This window comes from Stegostoma tigrinum, chromosome 23 (genome assembly GCF_030684315.1).
Source record: "Stegostoma tigrinum isolate sSteTig4 chromosome 23, sSteTig4.hap1, whole genome shotgun sequence".
NCBI classification, from domain to species: Eukaryota; Metazoa; Chordata; class Chondrichthyes; order Orectolobiformes; family Stegostomatidae; genus Stegostoma; species Stegostoma tigrinum.
Genome location: NC_081376.1, coordinates 31,244,658 through 31,259,629, shown reverse-complemented (window position 1 = coordinate 31,259,629; position 14,972 = coordinate 31,244,658). Strand labels below are relative to the sequence as shown.

Below are 14,972 nucleotides of genomic sequence, written 5' to 3'. Positions count from 1 at the left end.
CTTGGTGTCCTTCACCGTGCCATCAGGAATCTGGACGTGATGTCCAGTTGACTCCCCCCACCCGCTGTCCCCACACCGGATCTTGCATCTGCTTCGATGATGCAGTTGAAGTCTCCGCCCAGGATGACCGGCCTGGACGTAGCCAGCAGGGGTGGAAGCCGCTGCAGGATGGCCAACCGCTCACTCCGTACCGCTGGGGCGTACACGTTGATCAGCATCAGGGGAGCGTTCCTGTAGGTGACATCAGCCACTAGGAGGCGCTCCCCACCACCTGCTGAACTTGAGAGATGGTGAAGTCGCGCCCCCGCAGCAGAATAGCCAGGCCTGAGGAGCGACAGTCGTTACCCCCCGACCAGATCGAAGGCCCACACGTCCAGGCACTGGACCATTTCCTGTACCTGCCGAGGTGCGGTATCCTGCACTCCTGCAGAAACAGGAGGTCCGCCTCGATGGTGGTCAGGTAGGCCAACGTGGATACACATCTTGCGGTGGACTTGACGCTGCGCACATTAATGCTCGCAACTCGTACCCCCATTGTGGGCAGTGACCGCAGTACCCTCCCCAAGTCCAAGGTCCAGCCCCTCCATCTGTCCCTTCATGCGCATTGCCCGCGCTGACTGCTGGACGCTCTCCGGGCTGAGGAAACCGTCCATGCTGTCTTTCAGGTGGCAACCCCCTGTCGGGGGTACGGAGGCAGGAGAGTCCGGCTCTGGGTCAGGCTGGGGACGTGCTGTTTCCTCCTTCCCACCTGGAAGTTCCGGGGGGCCCTCCAGTGCCCCAGCGGCACGTGACTGGGTGTCGGAGGGAGCCTCAGGACGCCTCCCGTCACTTGGAAGCGTGGTGCTGCTCTCCTTCTCCCTTGAGATCTTCAGCTTCTGCTTCGGGCGGGCCTCTCCGAATCCCCCTCGTCAGAGGAGCTCTTATAGCCCCCCTGTAGCTGCCTCTTCCCACCTGATGGTTGCGGTTCCTGGGCCCGCCGACGCACCTTCCTCCTTGCTTTCTGGACCGTTGTCCACTCCCCTGGGTCGCCTGTCGCTGCCTCCATCGACTCCGGGTTGTCGGGGGGGACCGGAGCCTGCAGGGGCGCTTTGCTGGCCTCAGGCCCATCCTGCACGACCTGGCCCTCCTGCACATTAGTGGGGTCCTTGCTGGGCCCTGGTGCCTTCCTCTCCTCCGCGGGGTGGGGGGGGGGGGGGGGGGGGGGGGGGCGGCCCCGCATTGCCCCGCCGGCAACCTGGGCATAGGTGGTCCCCCGTTGCAGACATGCCCTATAGAGGTGGCCCACTTCCCCGCAAAGGTTGCAGCATTTCCCTTGTGGGCAATCCTTTGCAAAGTGTCCCTCCTCCCTGCAGTTCCTGCAGATGGTGGCTTTGCAGTCGGCCGCCACGTGACCTGACCTACCACAGGCATGGCAGACTTTAGGTTGCCCTGCATAGGTCAGGTAGCCCTTGCTCCCACCGATCGCGAAGCTGGACGGTGGGTGTACAATGTTCCCGTCCGCGCCCACCCTCAGCGTCACCTTGACCTGCCTCTTACTGGTCCAGATGCCAAAAGGGTCCATGATGTCAGTTAGGTCCCCTTCCAACTTCACGTACCTTCCGAGGAAGGTTAGGACATCAACTGCTGGCACATGCGGGTTGTATATGTGTACAGTCACCATACGGCTCCTCTGCGCTGGCATCACGAACAGCGGGACAGCGGTCAATACAGAGAGGGGGCCCTCACCTCCTTTCTCCTTGAAAACTTCCAGGAAGCGCTCGCAAAGCGTGGCACTCCTGAAGGTCACATCGTAAAAACATCCTCCGGGGAAATCCTGCAGGCAGTAAATGTCCACAGCAGCGAACCCGCAACAGTCCAACAGGACCCTCTTCACGAAGAAGGTGCGGTCCACAGGTGCACCTTCGTCTACCTTCTTTATGGAAACACGGATGGTGTTCCAGACCCCCTGACCTGGGGCACGAGCACTTGCCGCAGCCATCGTTGCAGGTTGGCTGCTCCCCTGAACCAGCGTTAGGCCGCAGCCGGCATTAAGATCCACTGGTTGCAAGGGTGCACAGCCAACCCGACGTCTTCCTTTCACCTCCAACACAGCACTCTCCTCCTCTCGGTCCACAAGAGAGTGGGTCTTTACTTTGTTCCAGATGTAAGCTGGTTCACTGAGCTTGAAGGTTTGTTCCCAGATGTTTTGTCACCATTCTAGGTAACATCAACAGTGAGCCTTCGACGAAGCGCTGGTGTTATGTCCCGCTTTCTATTTATAGGTTTAGGTTTCCTTGGGTTGGTGATGTCATTTCCTGCGTTGGTGATGTCATTTCCTGTTCTTTTTCTCAGGGGATGGTAGATTGGCTCCAAATCAATGGGGGAGGCAGACTTTCCCTAAAGGACATTAGTGAACTTGAATTTTTTTCCTGACAATTAGCAATGGTTTCATGGTTATCATTAGACCCTTATTTCCAGATTATTATTGAACTCAAATTCCACTAGCTGCCATGGTGGGATTTGGAGACAAGTTCCCAGTTTAATACCTGGGTCTCTGGGTTAATAGTCAGCAATTATATCACTAGGACATCACCTACCCCTTGAGAAGAAATGATCCGAGTTCATTTAGGGTTATGGTATTGGTTTACTATTACTGAATCCAATTAAACCAATCACATCTCAATACAATGTATAGCCATGGTTAACAATGTAGGTGAGTGTAGGGTTCCAACTGGGTATAAGTATCAACACCACCTGTTCTGCAGATATTTTACATTGTCCATATGTCCAGCAATCCAGTCAACCTCAGCACAAATTCACAATGCTGAATTTTTCTGAACAAGATGGAATACAAGTTCATGGTTGCAGTACAGTGCACAGTGATCCTCTCAGAGTTAACCTTACTTTCAGAAACAGAAATCTTAGCTATCAGAAGTATCTTTTATTCTTACATGGGATGTGAGCATTAGAGGACCCCAACATTTATTGACTAACTGTGAGGTGGTGATGATGAATCCTGCAGTCTATCTGGTGTAGGTGCACCCACAGTGCTATTAAGGAGGTGGTCACATTTTAATGCAGCAACTGTGAAGGAACAGTGATATAGCTCCAAATTAATGGAGATATTGCATGGCCTGTAGAGAACTTGCAGGTGGTGGTGTACCCATGCATCAGATGCCTATCACAAAGAACATTTTTGTTCTAGATTGAGATTCCAGAAAACCTGTTAATATGGAACTGAGAACAATGCAATCTACAATGGGGAACACCATGATCTCAGCCATAACATTGTGAACACTATTGACTCCTGTTCTATGTGCAAGTGAATAAAAAGTAAGTTACCTAATGTTCTAATTCTTTGTTAGGGCAATAACTTCAGGGGATCTCAAGTTCTGGCAAATGAGCAACTGACTGCGGCTGCCAAACTCTGGGAGGTTCTAAGGAATATTCCAAATTGTTGATGGCTTCAAAGTAACAAAACAATTAAATCACGAATCACTAAACTCTCCATCAGAATCTGATGAAGGGTCCATGCCCGAAACGTCAGTGTTTGTGTTCCCGAGATGCTGCTTGGCCTGCTGTGTTCATCCAGCTTCACACTTTGTTATCTTGGATTCTCCAGCACCTGCAGTTCCCATTATCTCTGATCATAAAGAATTCTTGCCCAATCTACAGGTGAGTAAACACCAACATTACAGATGTCAGTCTAAAGCAAATTCAATTCACTCAAGGTGATATCAAGAAATATTTGATGGCACTCAACACTGAAAAGGCTCTGGGCCCTGAGAACATTCCAGCAATAGTAGTGAAGATAGAAAACAGAAATTGCTAGAGAAACTCAGTTGCTCTGGCAACAACTGTGGAAAGAAAGCATAGTTAACAATTCAAGTACTGGTAGTGAATATAATGAGGTCAGCCAAGTGGACCTCAGAGAATATGATGGGGGCTGTTAAACTGCTGCAACCAGGAAGCCCTGGCTGACAGATAAAAACAGGAATGTCAGACATCCTGACACTCTGGGACTAGGCCCAAAATGTCAGCTTTTGTGCTCATGAGATGCTGCTTGGCCTGCTGTGTTCATCCAGCTCCACACTTTGTTATCTCTGACACTCTAGGAGTTGACTCTGATGAGGCTGTACCAGAATCAAGGACTTTCTACATGGAAATACAAGGCGATTCAGTGAAAGGATCCCAGTCTTTGTGGAGTTATTTCAGTAGCTTTCTTCATAACTGGTAGTAGCTAGCACAAGATGGTATTTAAGCTAATGACAGGGGATGGGGGAGAAGGAGTAAGTGCATAGTTGAAAACAGAGCCCAGGGACAACAAAAGGAAGGCAAAGGTATGGGCTTGGTAGTAAACCAGGGAAGGAGACTTGCTGATAATGGAGAAAGTGGTTTGGCTGTGAAAGCTGCCCATGTCACGGCAGGGCCTGGCGTGTAGGGGCCAGGTAAAGGATATAGAAGGAAATGTTCAGGGATTAATTTTATTAAACTTGGTACTGAATCCTGAAGACTGCAGGTCCCCAAACGAAAGATGAAATGTTGTGGTTCCGGCTTATGCTGAGTCTTGTTAAAGCACTGTTGCAAGCCCAAGACAGAAATTTGGTACGGAAACACGATAGTGTGTTGAAGTAGCAGGCAACAGGAAGGTCGGGGTTACTTTCACAGACAGAACATAGGTGTTCTGTGAAGCAATTAGACGGTCTGCGTTTCTTCTTCCCACTGTGGACATTGTGAGCAGCGAATACAGTAGGCTAGGTTGAGTGAAGTGTAGGTAATTCATTGCTTCACCTGGAAGCATGTCTGGGGCCATGGATAGTGAGAAGGTAAACGGGAAAACGTTGCACCTTATGCAACTGTATGGTAAGATGATGTGGGGAAGCGTTGGAATGGAGGAGGAATGGACCAGGGTGTCCTGGACAGAACAAGCCCTACGAAATGCTGACAAGAGAGAGGGGTGAATTGTGGATCTGGTGGTGGCATCCTAGTGGAGGTGGTGGAGATGGTGGCTTATGATCCATTGGATCCCAATGCTGGTGGGATGGAAAGCGAGGATTGGGGGAATCTACTGGTGTTGTGGGAGGATACAGAAGTGCAGGAAATGGGGCTGGACACAGCTAAAGGTCTTGTCAACAACTTACGCAACAATAACCTCTCAAGATCATGCAGCTCCATATCACTTTACAGCCCACAGCAACTTGCCAAACCACCTTCAACATATTAGTCTAAATCTGCAACCTCTATCACTAAGAATAACAAGGGTGGATGGCACATATATAAAGACACCACTATTGTCAAGTTCCTCTCCAAGTCACACACTATCCAAACCTGGAATTATATTATTGTCGCCAAGTCAAAACCTCAACACCCACAGTGCTGTCAATGGAGAGTTTATCTGCTACAGAGGTTTAAGAGGGCAGCTAAAGAATATCTTCTCAAGATCAATGACAGACAAGCCTTGTTAAAGATACCCAAACCCATGACTGAATTTATTTTTAAAAAACTCATTAAAAACACACCACACCAAAATAAGCTCATTCTGTGATCGAGATTGCAAGAGACTAGGAAACAGCATCCTTTTCTTGAGGCCAGCGAGCTTCATACATGATAGCTATAGGGACTGAAAATATGAACATGAACTCCAACTGCAATAAACCTGACTGCCATCAAAACAGAACACAAAAAAATACACTGAAGCATCAACAATTAAATTCAATTTGTATGGAGCATAAAAACACAAAGAGTGATATTGAAAAACGTTAGCTTTGCATGTCGAGCCAAGAAAGAAAGAATTTTCATAACTGTCATCAAATCATGTACGTACAATGTTGAAGACTGAGTAATCAGCACATATGTAGATTGGTAAGGCTTCACTATACAGCATGTGTCCACAGTAATGATTCACTACATAGCACACACCTGCAATGGTAAACGCTCATCTTGATGCTTAAAGTCATGGTCAATTACGAGAGCTACCAGAATTTTCTCTGCCGACTTGTTTTCCGATCTTATAAATTCATTAAACTGAGCTTCTGTTTGGAAACCTACAACTAGAAATAAAAGAAAATGTCTGTCATCCATGAGCTGAACATTGCAGATGATGGAAATCTGTAACAAAAACACAAAATATTGGAAATACTCAGCAGTTTTTGCAGCAGCTGTGCAAAGAGAAACAAATTTAATGTTTACAGTTAACTGAGTTGTACTTAAATGTCAGCATTTGAAACAGAGCTGTTTCTCTCACCACCACCACCAAGTATTTTCAACTTTTCTGTTTTTATTTCTTAATCCATAATTTAAGTTGTGTAGGGTTAACCTTTTGGTGATTTGGGTTAGGTTGGGTGTCATACCCAGATGTTAATGAGTGTTGTAACCTGGGGCTCTTTAAAAGTGTTATTTTATGGGTTGCAAGCATCATTGCAAGGCTAGTGTTCATTGTCCATTTCCACCTGCTCTTGAGAAGTTGTAGTGAGATGCTATCTTGAACTCTGTGCTAATGAGCATCATGGATTAATACAGTGGCTTTCATACTAATCAACAATTAAATGATCAATAATTCAAAATCCAAATAGCAAGTTGTAAAAGGATTCACAAATGGTCATGTCAGCACAAAACAAACAAATTAAACCAACCTTTTACCTTTTTCTCCTCAACCATCTAATCCAAGAGAATAAAAACTGAATCGCATCCCTGATTGCTCCCAGGAAAAAGACAGCAACTTAGAAGGCTGGAAACTTACTGTTAACAATCTTCCGCAGACTGTCTTTCACCAGCTTTGCAATGGTCTCCACTGCAGTCACGTTGGAGGGAATGTAAACCAAACTCCATTTGGTTGTAGGGTGTTGGGGGAAATAGGGAATATCATAAATATAAAATGGAGGATATGTGGTTGCATTTGGATATTGCACAGAGTTAACTCGCTGTCTTAGAGTTATAAGAATTGCAGCAAATATAAGTGGCAGGCTTATCTCAACGATGGTGACCAATACTTGGCGCTTCTGCATTAAAACAAAAGTAAGATTGGTAAATCCAACAATTACAAAATTCTCTTTGCAGTACATTATTAGCATAGGTACATACATTAAACATTACCCACCATGAGGTGCATTAAAAGATCAAGTTTCCCACAAAGTCAGGATGCAATCTCAGCTTTCCTGTCAGGTCTGGTAGGAGCTTATCCCAAACTTATGGGGGTCACTTCATGGGTTCATATGTGGACAAATCAGTTTGTCTGACTCATAGCACTGCATCCAGACAGAATCTCAGCCAGTCTCTGTGACAGCTTTTACAGCTACGTATGTAAGTGGACAGGAGCAGTGCTTGAGGGTTTAGCTATTAGAATGGAAGTTCAAGCATCCATACATTCACACAGACCCTTCTTTGTACTGTTGGTTGTAATATTTCACTTACTTGCAACACGTAATTCTTCCACAGAAGTAGGCCAAACTGCCGAAGTCGAGTCATCCTGAGTTTAAGAGCAACACCAAAATATGACAAGAATATGCTTCCTAACAGGGGAAGGAGCACAATGGATGCAGCTAGTTCCAATTTTGCAGCTTTCAAACCATTATCACAGACTGCAGCCAATGGAGATGTTGTGTATCAGTTTGAATGAGATGTTTTGGATCCCCCATCAGGCCAGTCACTAACCCTCTAAAAAGAAGAAAGAAAGTATTTATATAGCTCACATCCCGAAAAAGTCAATAAATGTACCGCACTTTTGAAGTGTAGCCAATTTTACAATCAAGGTAACTTTTGAAATTTAGGACACTTTTACAGCTTATGTCAATAGTTGTGAACAGCATCACTATAGCTGCAAATTCCAGGTAAGCAACATTATTCAAAGCAGTTGGTGACTGATTGAATTATTAGAGCTGTGAAAACCATTAGCTCTCCTAATTCCAGAATTTTGTGCCCACTGAAAATATTTGAGGTGTATGCCTATTTGGGGGGTGTTGTTGATGATTACAAGCCACTTGCTGTTGGTCACAGCAATTTAAATGGGAGCATTGGTCATAGGATAAGACCAGGATGGGGAGATTTTGAAACTGGTAAAATCCAATTTAGGCCATTGAGCTGTAAGCTCCCAAGGCAGAATATGAGTGCTGCTCCTCCAATTTGTGAGTGGTCTCACTGTGACACTGGAGGCAGCCCAGGATGGACATGTCACCCAGGGAGTGGGAGGGGGATTTAAATGGTTCACGACCAGAAGGTGTTGTCATTGGTCACGAACAGAGTGCAGGGCCTACAGCCCAATGGCCAAAACATGGATTTTACCACATTCAAAATTTCCCTATCCCGGCCTCATCCCATGACCAACCCTCCTTCTCATCCCCGCCTCCTCGACGTGACACAGCCTGTCCATCTTCTCTCCCACCTATCCACTCCTCCCCCCTCACTGACCAATCTCCACCACTCCCTAACTGCACTCACTTATCACCATCTCACCTACCTTGGCCAGCTCCACACCTCCTCTCTCTATTTATTTCAGAACTCCCGTCCCCTTCCTCATTTCTGAAGAAGAGTCCCAACCCGAAACATCAACTTTCCTGCTCCTCTGATGCTGCCTGGCCTGCTGTGCTCCTCCAACTCCACACTGTTATCACTGACTCCAGCAGCTGCAGTTCTTACAGTATCACAGCAATTTGAATAATATGTCATCTAACTTGGTTTGCATCTCCTCTCCCAAATCCCAGCCCAAAGGTACAATTTAAATTGTATCTAACCCTTGCTGTACCTGTCTTGGGAACAATTATTGGATCGGCATGCAGGGAGCTTTCCTCTCTGTCTGATCCATGCTTTACTCGCCCTGGATGTGTTTCTTGGGACATTGCACAAAGAGCTTTACTCTCATTATATTGTGTTGTAATTGTCGAGTATTTGATGTGATCTTGTACAAATGCAACATCCTGTTCAAAAATATAAATCTGAGCTCTTTCAAACCAATCCTTGATGGAATAATTCTGATAACCTTAATAATGTTCTTGTATCAGCACCATCAGCAGAGAAATCTAATGAAACAGAGATAGCGAGGAAGTGAGACAGAAACAATCAGAGACTTGAGTCAGCAAAGCGAATTGAGAAGCAAACAATAAGAAACACAGGTAAGTGACGAGACATTGAGACAGACAGAAAGAATGTGAGGAAAGCAGAAAGCATGACAGGGAGACAAAGACAGTGAGAGACACATAACAAGAGAGAGAAAGAAGCAGAGAAATACATACCAAGAGAGAAACAAAGACAGATAGCGAGCGAGAGAGAGAGAGCGCGAGGGAAAGAGCGAGAGAGAGAGAGCGCGAGGGAAAGAGCGAGAGAGAGAGAGAGCGCGAGGGAAAGAGCGAGAGAGAGAGAGAGCGCGAGGGAAAGAGCGAGAGAGAGAGAGAGCGCGAGGGAAAGAGCGAGAGAGAGAGAGAGAGCGCGAGGGAAAGAGCGAGAGAGAGAGAGAGCGCGAGGGAAAGAGCGAGAGAGAGAGCGCGAGGGAAAGAGCGAGAGAGAGAGAGCGCGAGGGAAAGAGCGAGAGAGAGAGCGCGAGGGAAAGAGCGAGAGAGAGAGAGCGCGAGGGAAAGAGCGAGAGAGAGAGCGCGAGGGAAAGAGCGAGAGAGAGAGCACGAGGGAAAGAGCGAGAGAGAGAGCGAGGGAAAGAGCGAGAGAGAGAGCGCGAGGGAAAGAGAGAGGCAGCCAGTGCGAGCCATACAGACAGAAAACAAGATGGACGACAAAACAAGACAGAAAGGAAAACAGTGAAGAGGCAAGAGAGGCAACAAGAGAGAAGCAAATGTGCAGCCAGAGAAAGCAAGACAGAAAGCGAGAGAAGGCAAAGCAAGAAAGATAGACAGTAGCAGCAAGAGAGAGACAGACAGCAAGAACAAGGGTGGCAGAAAGCAACAGAGTGCAAAAGACAGCTACTAAGAAAAAGGTTGGGACAGCCAGTGAGAGAGTATAGCAGACTGAAAGAGAGAGACTGGTAGAGAGAGAAAAGGACAGAAAAACAGTCAGCAAGAGAAAGGCAGACAGCAAGGAAGAGCTAAAAGAATAAATGACTAACAGACAGATAAAGAGAAAGTGGAAAACATAGAGATAGCAACATAAAAAGAACGAGACCGGAAAGTAAAGAAACAACTAAACTTCAGCAGAATCAAGAATGCCCCAGAATCTCTTCTTTCCACTAAAAAAGTTTTTTATTAGAATTTTCTTTATATGTAAATACCTGCCAAGTTTGGTTGAAGTAATTAAAGTTCAGAGTCCACTTTTTAAAATAATATCTTATGAATTGAAATATATTAAGCAGTCAGTAAACAATCCACCAATATGTAAAAATTTCTCAACTCCCCTTTAACCCATTTAAAATGCAGATTCTGGGTCCTTGATTAGATTGAAACTCAAAGAACTGCGGATGCTGGAAATCAGAAATAAAAACAGAAACTAATGGAACAGCTTGGTAAGTCTGGCAGCATCTGTGGAGAGAAATCAGAGTTAACGTTTCAGATCCTGACCCTGTTCTGAGGAATAAGTCTGACTCTCTCCACAGCTGCTGACTGACCTGCTGAGCTTTTCCAGCAATTTTTGTCTTTGATTAGATTATTTGAAGGACCTTATCTGCATTTTCTGACATCCTCTGTCCAAGGTAGGAACTGACTTGTTCAGCGTTTCCAGCATTTTCATTTGTTTCTAATTTCTAGCACCTGGAGTATTTTCCTTCTGGTTTAAAATATGAACAATTCTACATGGTAGTGGGCTCAATAATCTTCAGTAGAATTGCATGAACTAGTTTTCATTTCATTTTTATTTCCATTCTCATCTTTATCTAGAAAATCTATTTAATGTTCAGAAGTGGAAGGCTTCAGTTATAAGAAAAGGCTGGATAAGTTGAGACTTTTTTTATCTGGAACATAGGAGGTTGAGGGGTTACATTGTAGAGGTTTATAAAATCATGAGGGGTACAGATTAGGTGAATGGCAGGTGTCTATTCCCTAGAGTGGGGGATTTCAAAAATTGGGGGCATATTTTTCAGGTGAGAGGAGAAAGATTGAAAAAAGACATGAGGGGCAATTCTTTTACACAGAGAGTGGTTCATGTGTGGAATAAACTTTCGGTGGAAGTGGTGGATATGGGTATACTCACAATGTCTAAAAGACATTTAGGTAAGTACAGGAATAGGAAAGGTCTGGACAGATATGGGCTAAATGTAGCCAGGTGGAACTAGTTTAGTTTTGGATTACGTACAGCATGAACTGGTTGGACTGAAAGTTCTGATTCTGTGCTGTATAATTCTATGGCTCTATAACAGTGCTTTCAATTCCCACCCCTTCTGTGCCATTACCCCTGCCTCTCCTTCTCTCGTGATCAGACTTCTACCAACACATGACTATTTGGGTTATATTTCTCCTGAGGAAGGGTCACTAGTCCTGAAATGGTAACTTTGATTTCTTTTCACAGATACTGTGCTGAGCTTTTCTACAACTTCTGTTTTTGTTCTATATTTCTCCTAACCCCAGTTTAGATAACAACTCCCTGTCCTTCTCTCAGTTTCTCTGTTTCATCAGTCTGACCATTTCCTGTTCCACAGAGATTCTAAAGTATCATTAAAATTATCCATACTCACCAAGAGGTACAGTGTGCGCTATGTGCCATATAATGGGGCATTGTTTGCTGCATTGTTTCCTCAAGCCTTCAAATTTTTAACTTCCATCACTCTCACTTTACTTGTTAATCAACGCAACAATAGCAGTGTGACATCTGAGCCAAGGTGCTTTTGTTTGTGAAATGTATTATGTGAACGAATGTTCTAGAAGATGCCTATGTTTCCCTTGGGGCAGGGTTATATCATTCTCATTGGAATTTAAATTTGGGATGGGCTGCTTTGTTAAAAATCAGCAAAGGTCTTTTACCCAACCCGACTCCAGAGGACCCTTTAATCAATCTGACCACACAGGATCCTTTAACTAATTTGACTGTAGGGGACTCTTCAATAATGCTCGTTGTGGCAAACTTTCAGATGGTCTGTATATACAAAATGTGAATAAATATTTTAAAGACTGGCTTCCATCTGTCTACTAACAACCCACGGGAGTAATTAAAGCAGTTTTCACTACCCTACAGGGAGAATATTCCCCTTGGAAAGGAAACAATGATGTTGATCTAAGTGGTGTTACCCTGGCAATGGCCAATTGTGCAGCACAGGCTGAGAATTCTGGTTTAACAACAATTGACAATGTGAAGCAGGTGTTAGTCACTTAAACTTCTAGTTTACATATGTTTTAAATGGCACTTGTGGTACAGTGGTAGTGTTTTTATCTCTGGTCAGGAGGCCTGGGTTCAAGTCCCACCTGCTCCAGAGGTGTGCGATAACATGTCTGAATAGGTCAATTTAAAAAATCTGCATTTTTTAAGGGGAATCGTGTGGTGCAGTGGAAGTGTCCCAATCTCTGAACCAGCAAGTCTGGGTTCAAGTCCCTCTTGCTCCAGAGGTGTACATTGATATTGCTGAACAAGTTGATTAAAAATATGCGTGTGTTTTTAAGCTGCAACTTGCATAACCAGTGCAGCCAGTTCTAAAAATAAATTTCCTGCTGTAGAAAAATAAATCTACGTGCCACTTTAGGGTTCAGAAATCATCAACCATCTTCTAGTTTCAGAGACAATGGGAACTGCAGATGCTGGAGAATCCAAGACAGCAAAATGTGAGGCTGGACGAACACAGCAGGCCAAGCAGCATCTCGGGAGCACAAAAGCTGACGTTTCGGGCCTAGACCCTTCATCTCTGAAGGGTCTAGGCCCGAAACGTCAGCTTTTGTGCTCCCGAGATGCTGCTTGGCCTGCTGTGTTCGTCCAGCCTCACATTTTGTTGTCAACCATCTTCTAGTTACTAGGTACAATCCATAAATCCCCACCTCAGGTACAGGATAAACTCATCAACCACCTGTCCCTGCAGGCAGGCACTTCTCCAACAGTGAATGATAGAACAGCCGAATGGTTTTCTAGTATTCATCACTTCCCTTACACGCAAGCAGACACAATTTACATTTCAGAAAATAGACCATCCAACCCAACAAGATTTTCTAGTGTCAGTGCTTCATGCAAGATTCCTCTTGCACTCTGGTCTGTGACCAGATGTGTTCCACAGGAATCGGTGCTGGGTCCACTTTTGTTTTCCACTTATAGGAATGATTTCAATGAGAATACAGAACACATGGTTAGAAGGTCTGCAGTTGACACCAAGATTGGTGGTATAGTGGACAGTGAAGAAGGTTATCTAAGATTACAAAGAGATCTTTATCAATTGGGTCATAGAGTTCATAGAATCCCTGCAGTGTGGAAACAGGCCAATGGGCCCAACATGTCCACATCATCCCTCTGAAGAGCATCCAACCCAGACCCATCCTCTACTATTTCCCATGTCTTATCCACCTAATTTACACACCCCTGGACACTATGAGCAATTTAGCATGGCCAATCCACCTAACCTGCACATCTTTGGACTGCGGGAGGAAACCGGAGCACCCGGAGGGAATCCACGCAAACACGGGAGAATGTGCAAACTCCACACAGACAGTGGAATTGAACCCCAGTCCTTGGCACTGTGAAGCAGCAGTGTTAACCAGTGAGACACCATGCTGCCTTCAATGGGCTGAAGAGTGGCAGATGGAGTTTAATTTGGATAAATGCAAGATATTGCATTTTGATAAAACAAACAAAGGGAAGACTTATACATTTAGAAGTAGGGCCTTGGGTAGTGTTGTAGCACCGAGAGACATAGTGGTTCAGGTACATATTTCTTTGAAATTTGCATATATAGACAGGGCAGTTAAGACGACATTTAGGGACACTTGCCTTCCTTGCTCAGAACTTTCAGCATAGGAGTTGAAACATTATGTTGAGGTTGTACAGGATGTTGGTGAGGCCTCTTCTGGAGTACCACGTCCAGTTCTGGTCTTTCTGTTACAGGAAGGATATTATTAAACTGGAGATGTTTCAGAAGAGATTCACCAGGATTTTGCTGGTAATGAAGGGTTTGGGTTATAAGGAGAGGCTTGATAAGCTGGGACCATTTTTCATTGGAGTGTAGGCAGTTGAGAGGTAATGTTATAGAAGTTTATAAAATAATGAGGGCGAAAGATAAGTTGAATGGCTGATGTCTTTCCCCTAGGTTTGGAGATTTCAAGGCCAGGAGCATATTTTTAGAATGATGGGAGAAAGATTTGAAGAAGACATGAGGGGCAGTTTTTTTTTTAAATCACAGATGGTGGTTCACATGTGGAATAAACTTCCAGAAAAGGTAGTGGATGTGGGTACAGTTGCAGGCATTTAAAAGGCATTTGGATAAGTGCATGCATAAGAAATGTTTGGAGTGATATGAGCCAAGCACAGGCAGGTAGGACTAGTATAGTTTAGGGTTATAATTGGCATGGACTGGTTGAACCCAAGGGTTTGTTTCTGTGCTGTATGACTCTATGACTGTATAAGATGCTGCTGTAGTCGTGGTGAAAGAGGAAGTAGTTGTGACACTGAATAGGTTAAAAATTAATAAAGAGGAATTAATAGCAAGCCTGGCCGTACTTAAAATCGAGAATTCACCAGGATCAGATGGGATGTTTCTGCGGAAGCTGAAAGAAGCAAGGGGGGAAATTAAGGAGGACTGTGATCTTTCAATGCACATTCTGTTTAGGTGTAGCACTAGAGTTTTACAGAACTTCAGATATTATAGGCTTGCTTAAACAGAAGTGAATAAGGATCAGCCTAACAACTATAGATCAATTTAACCTTGGTGGTTGGAAAGCTTTTAGAAACAACAATCTGTAACAAAATTAGAAGTCACAAGGACAAGTAACATTTGATTAGAGAAAGCTAGTCCTGTTCTTTCTTTTTTAATGCAAAAATATATTCATGAAAATTATCCTATGTACATTCAGGTACTAAAGCAATTCTGTACAATCTTTGCATTTCAAGCAAAACTGGAATTTGACATTCCCTGCTGTTGCAAAAACCAAAGAATT

General features: G+C 44.7%; 1 protein-coding gene across 4 annotated transcripts in view; it reads right to left on the bottom strand.

The window, feature by feature from the left end:
- The window catches only part of abca3b (ATP-binding cassette, sub-family A (ABC1), member 3b), a 98,831-nt gene extending 87,130 nt beyond the window's left edge, over window positions 1-11,701 (bottom strand). For all 4 annotated transcript variants that reach the window (XM_048552533.2, XM_048552534.2, XM_048552535.2 and 1 more), the window contains exons 1-4: window positions 11,582-11,701; window positions 7,390-7,632; window positions 6,719-6,977; window positions 5,899-6,029 (exon numbers count right to left, since the gene is read on the bottom strand). In XM_048552533.2, the coding sequence (XP_048408490.1) occupies window positions 5,899-6,029; window positions 6,719-6,977; window positions 7,390-7,443 (444 nt within the window). In that variant the 5' untranslated portion in view covers window positions 7,444-7,632; window positions 11,582-11,701. The remainder of the gene's footprint in view (window positions 1-5,898; window positions 6,030-6,718; window positions 6,978-7,389; window positions 7,633-11,581) is intronic.
- Window positions 11,702-14,972: the final 3,271 nt, after the last annotated feature.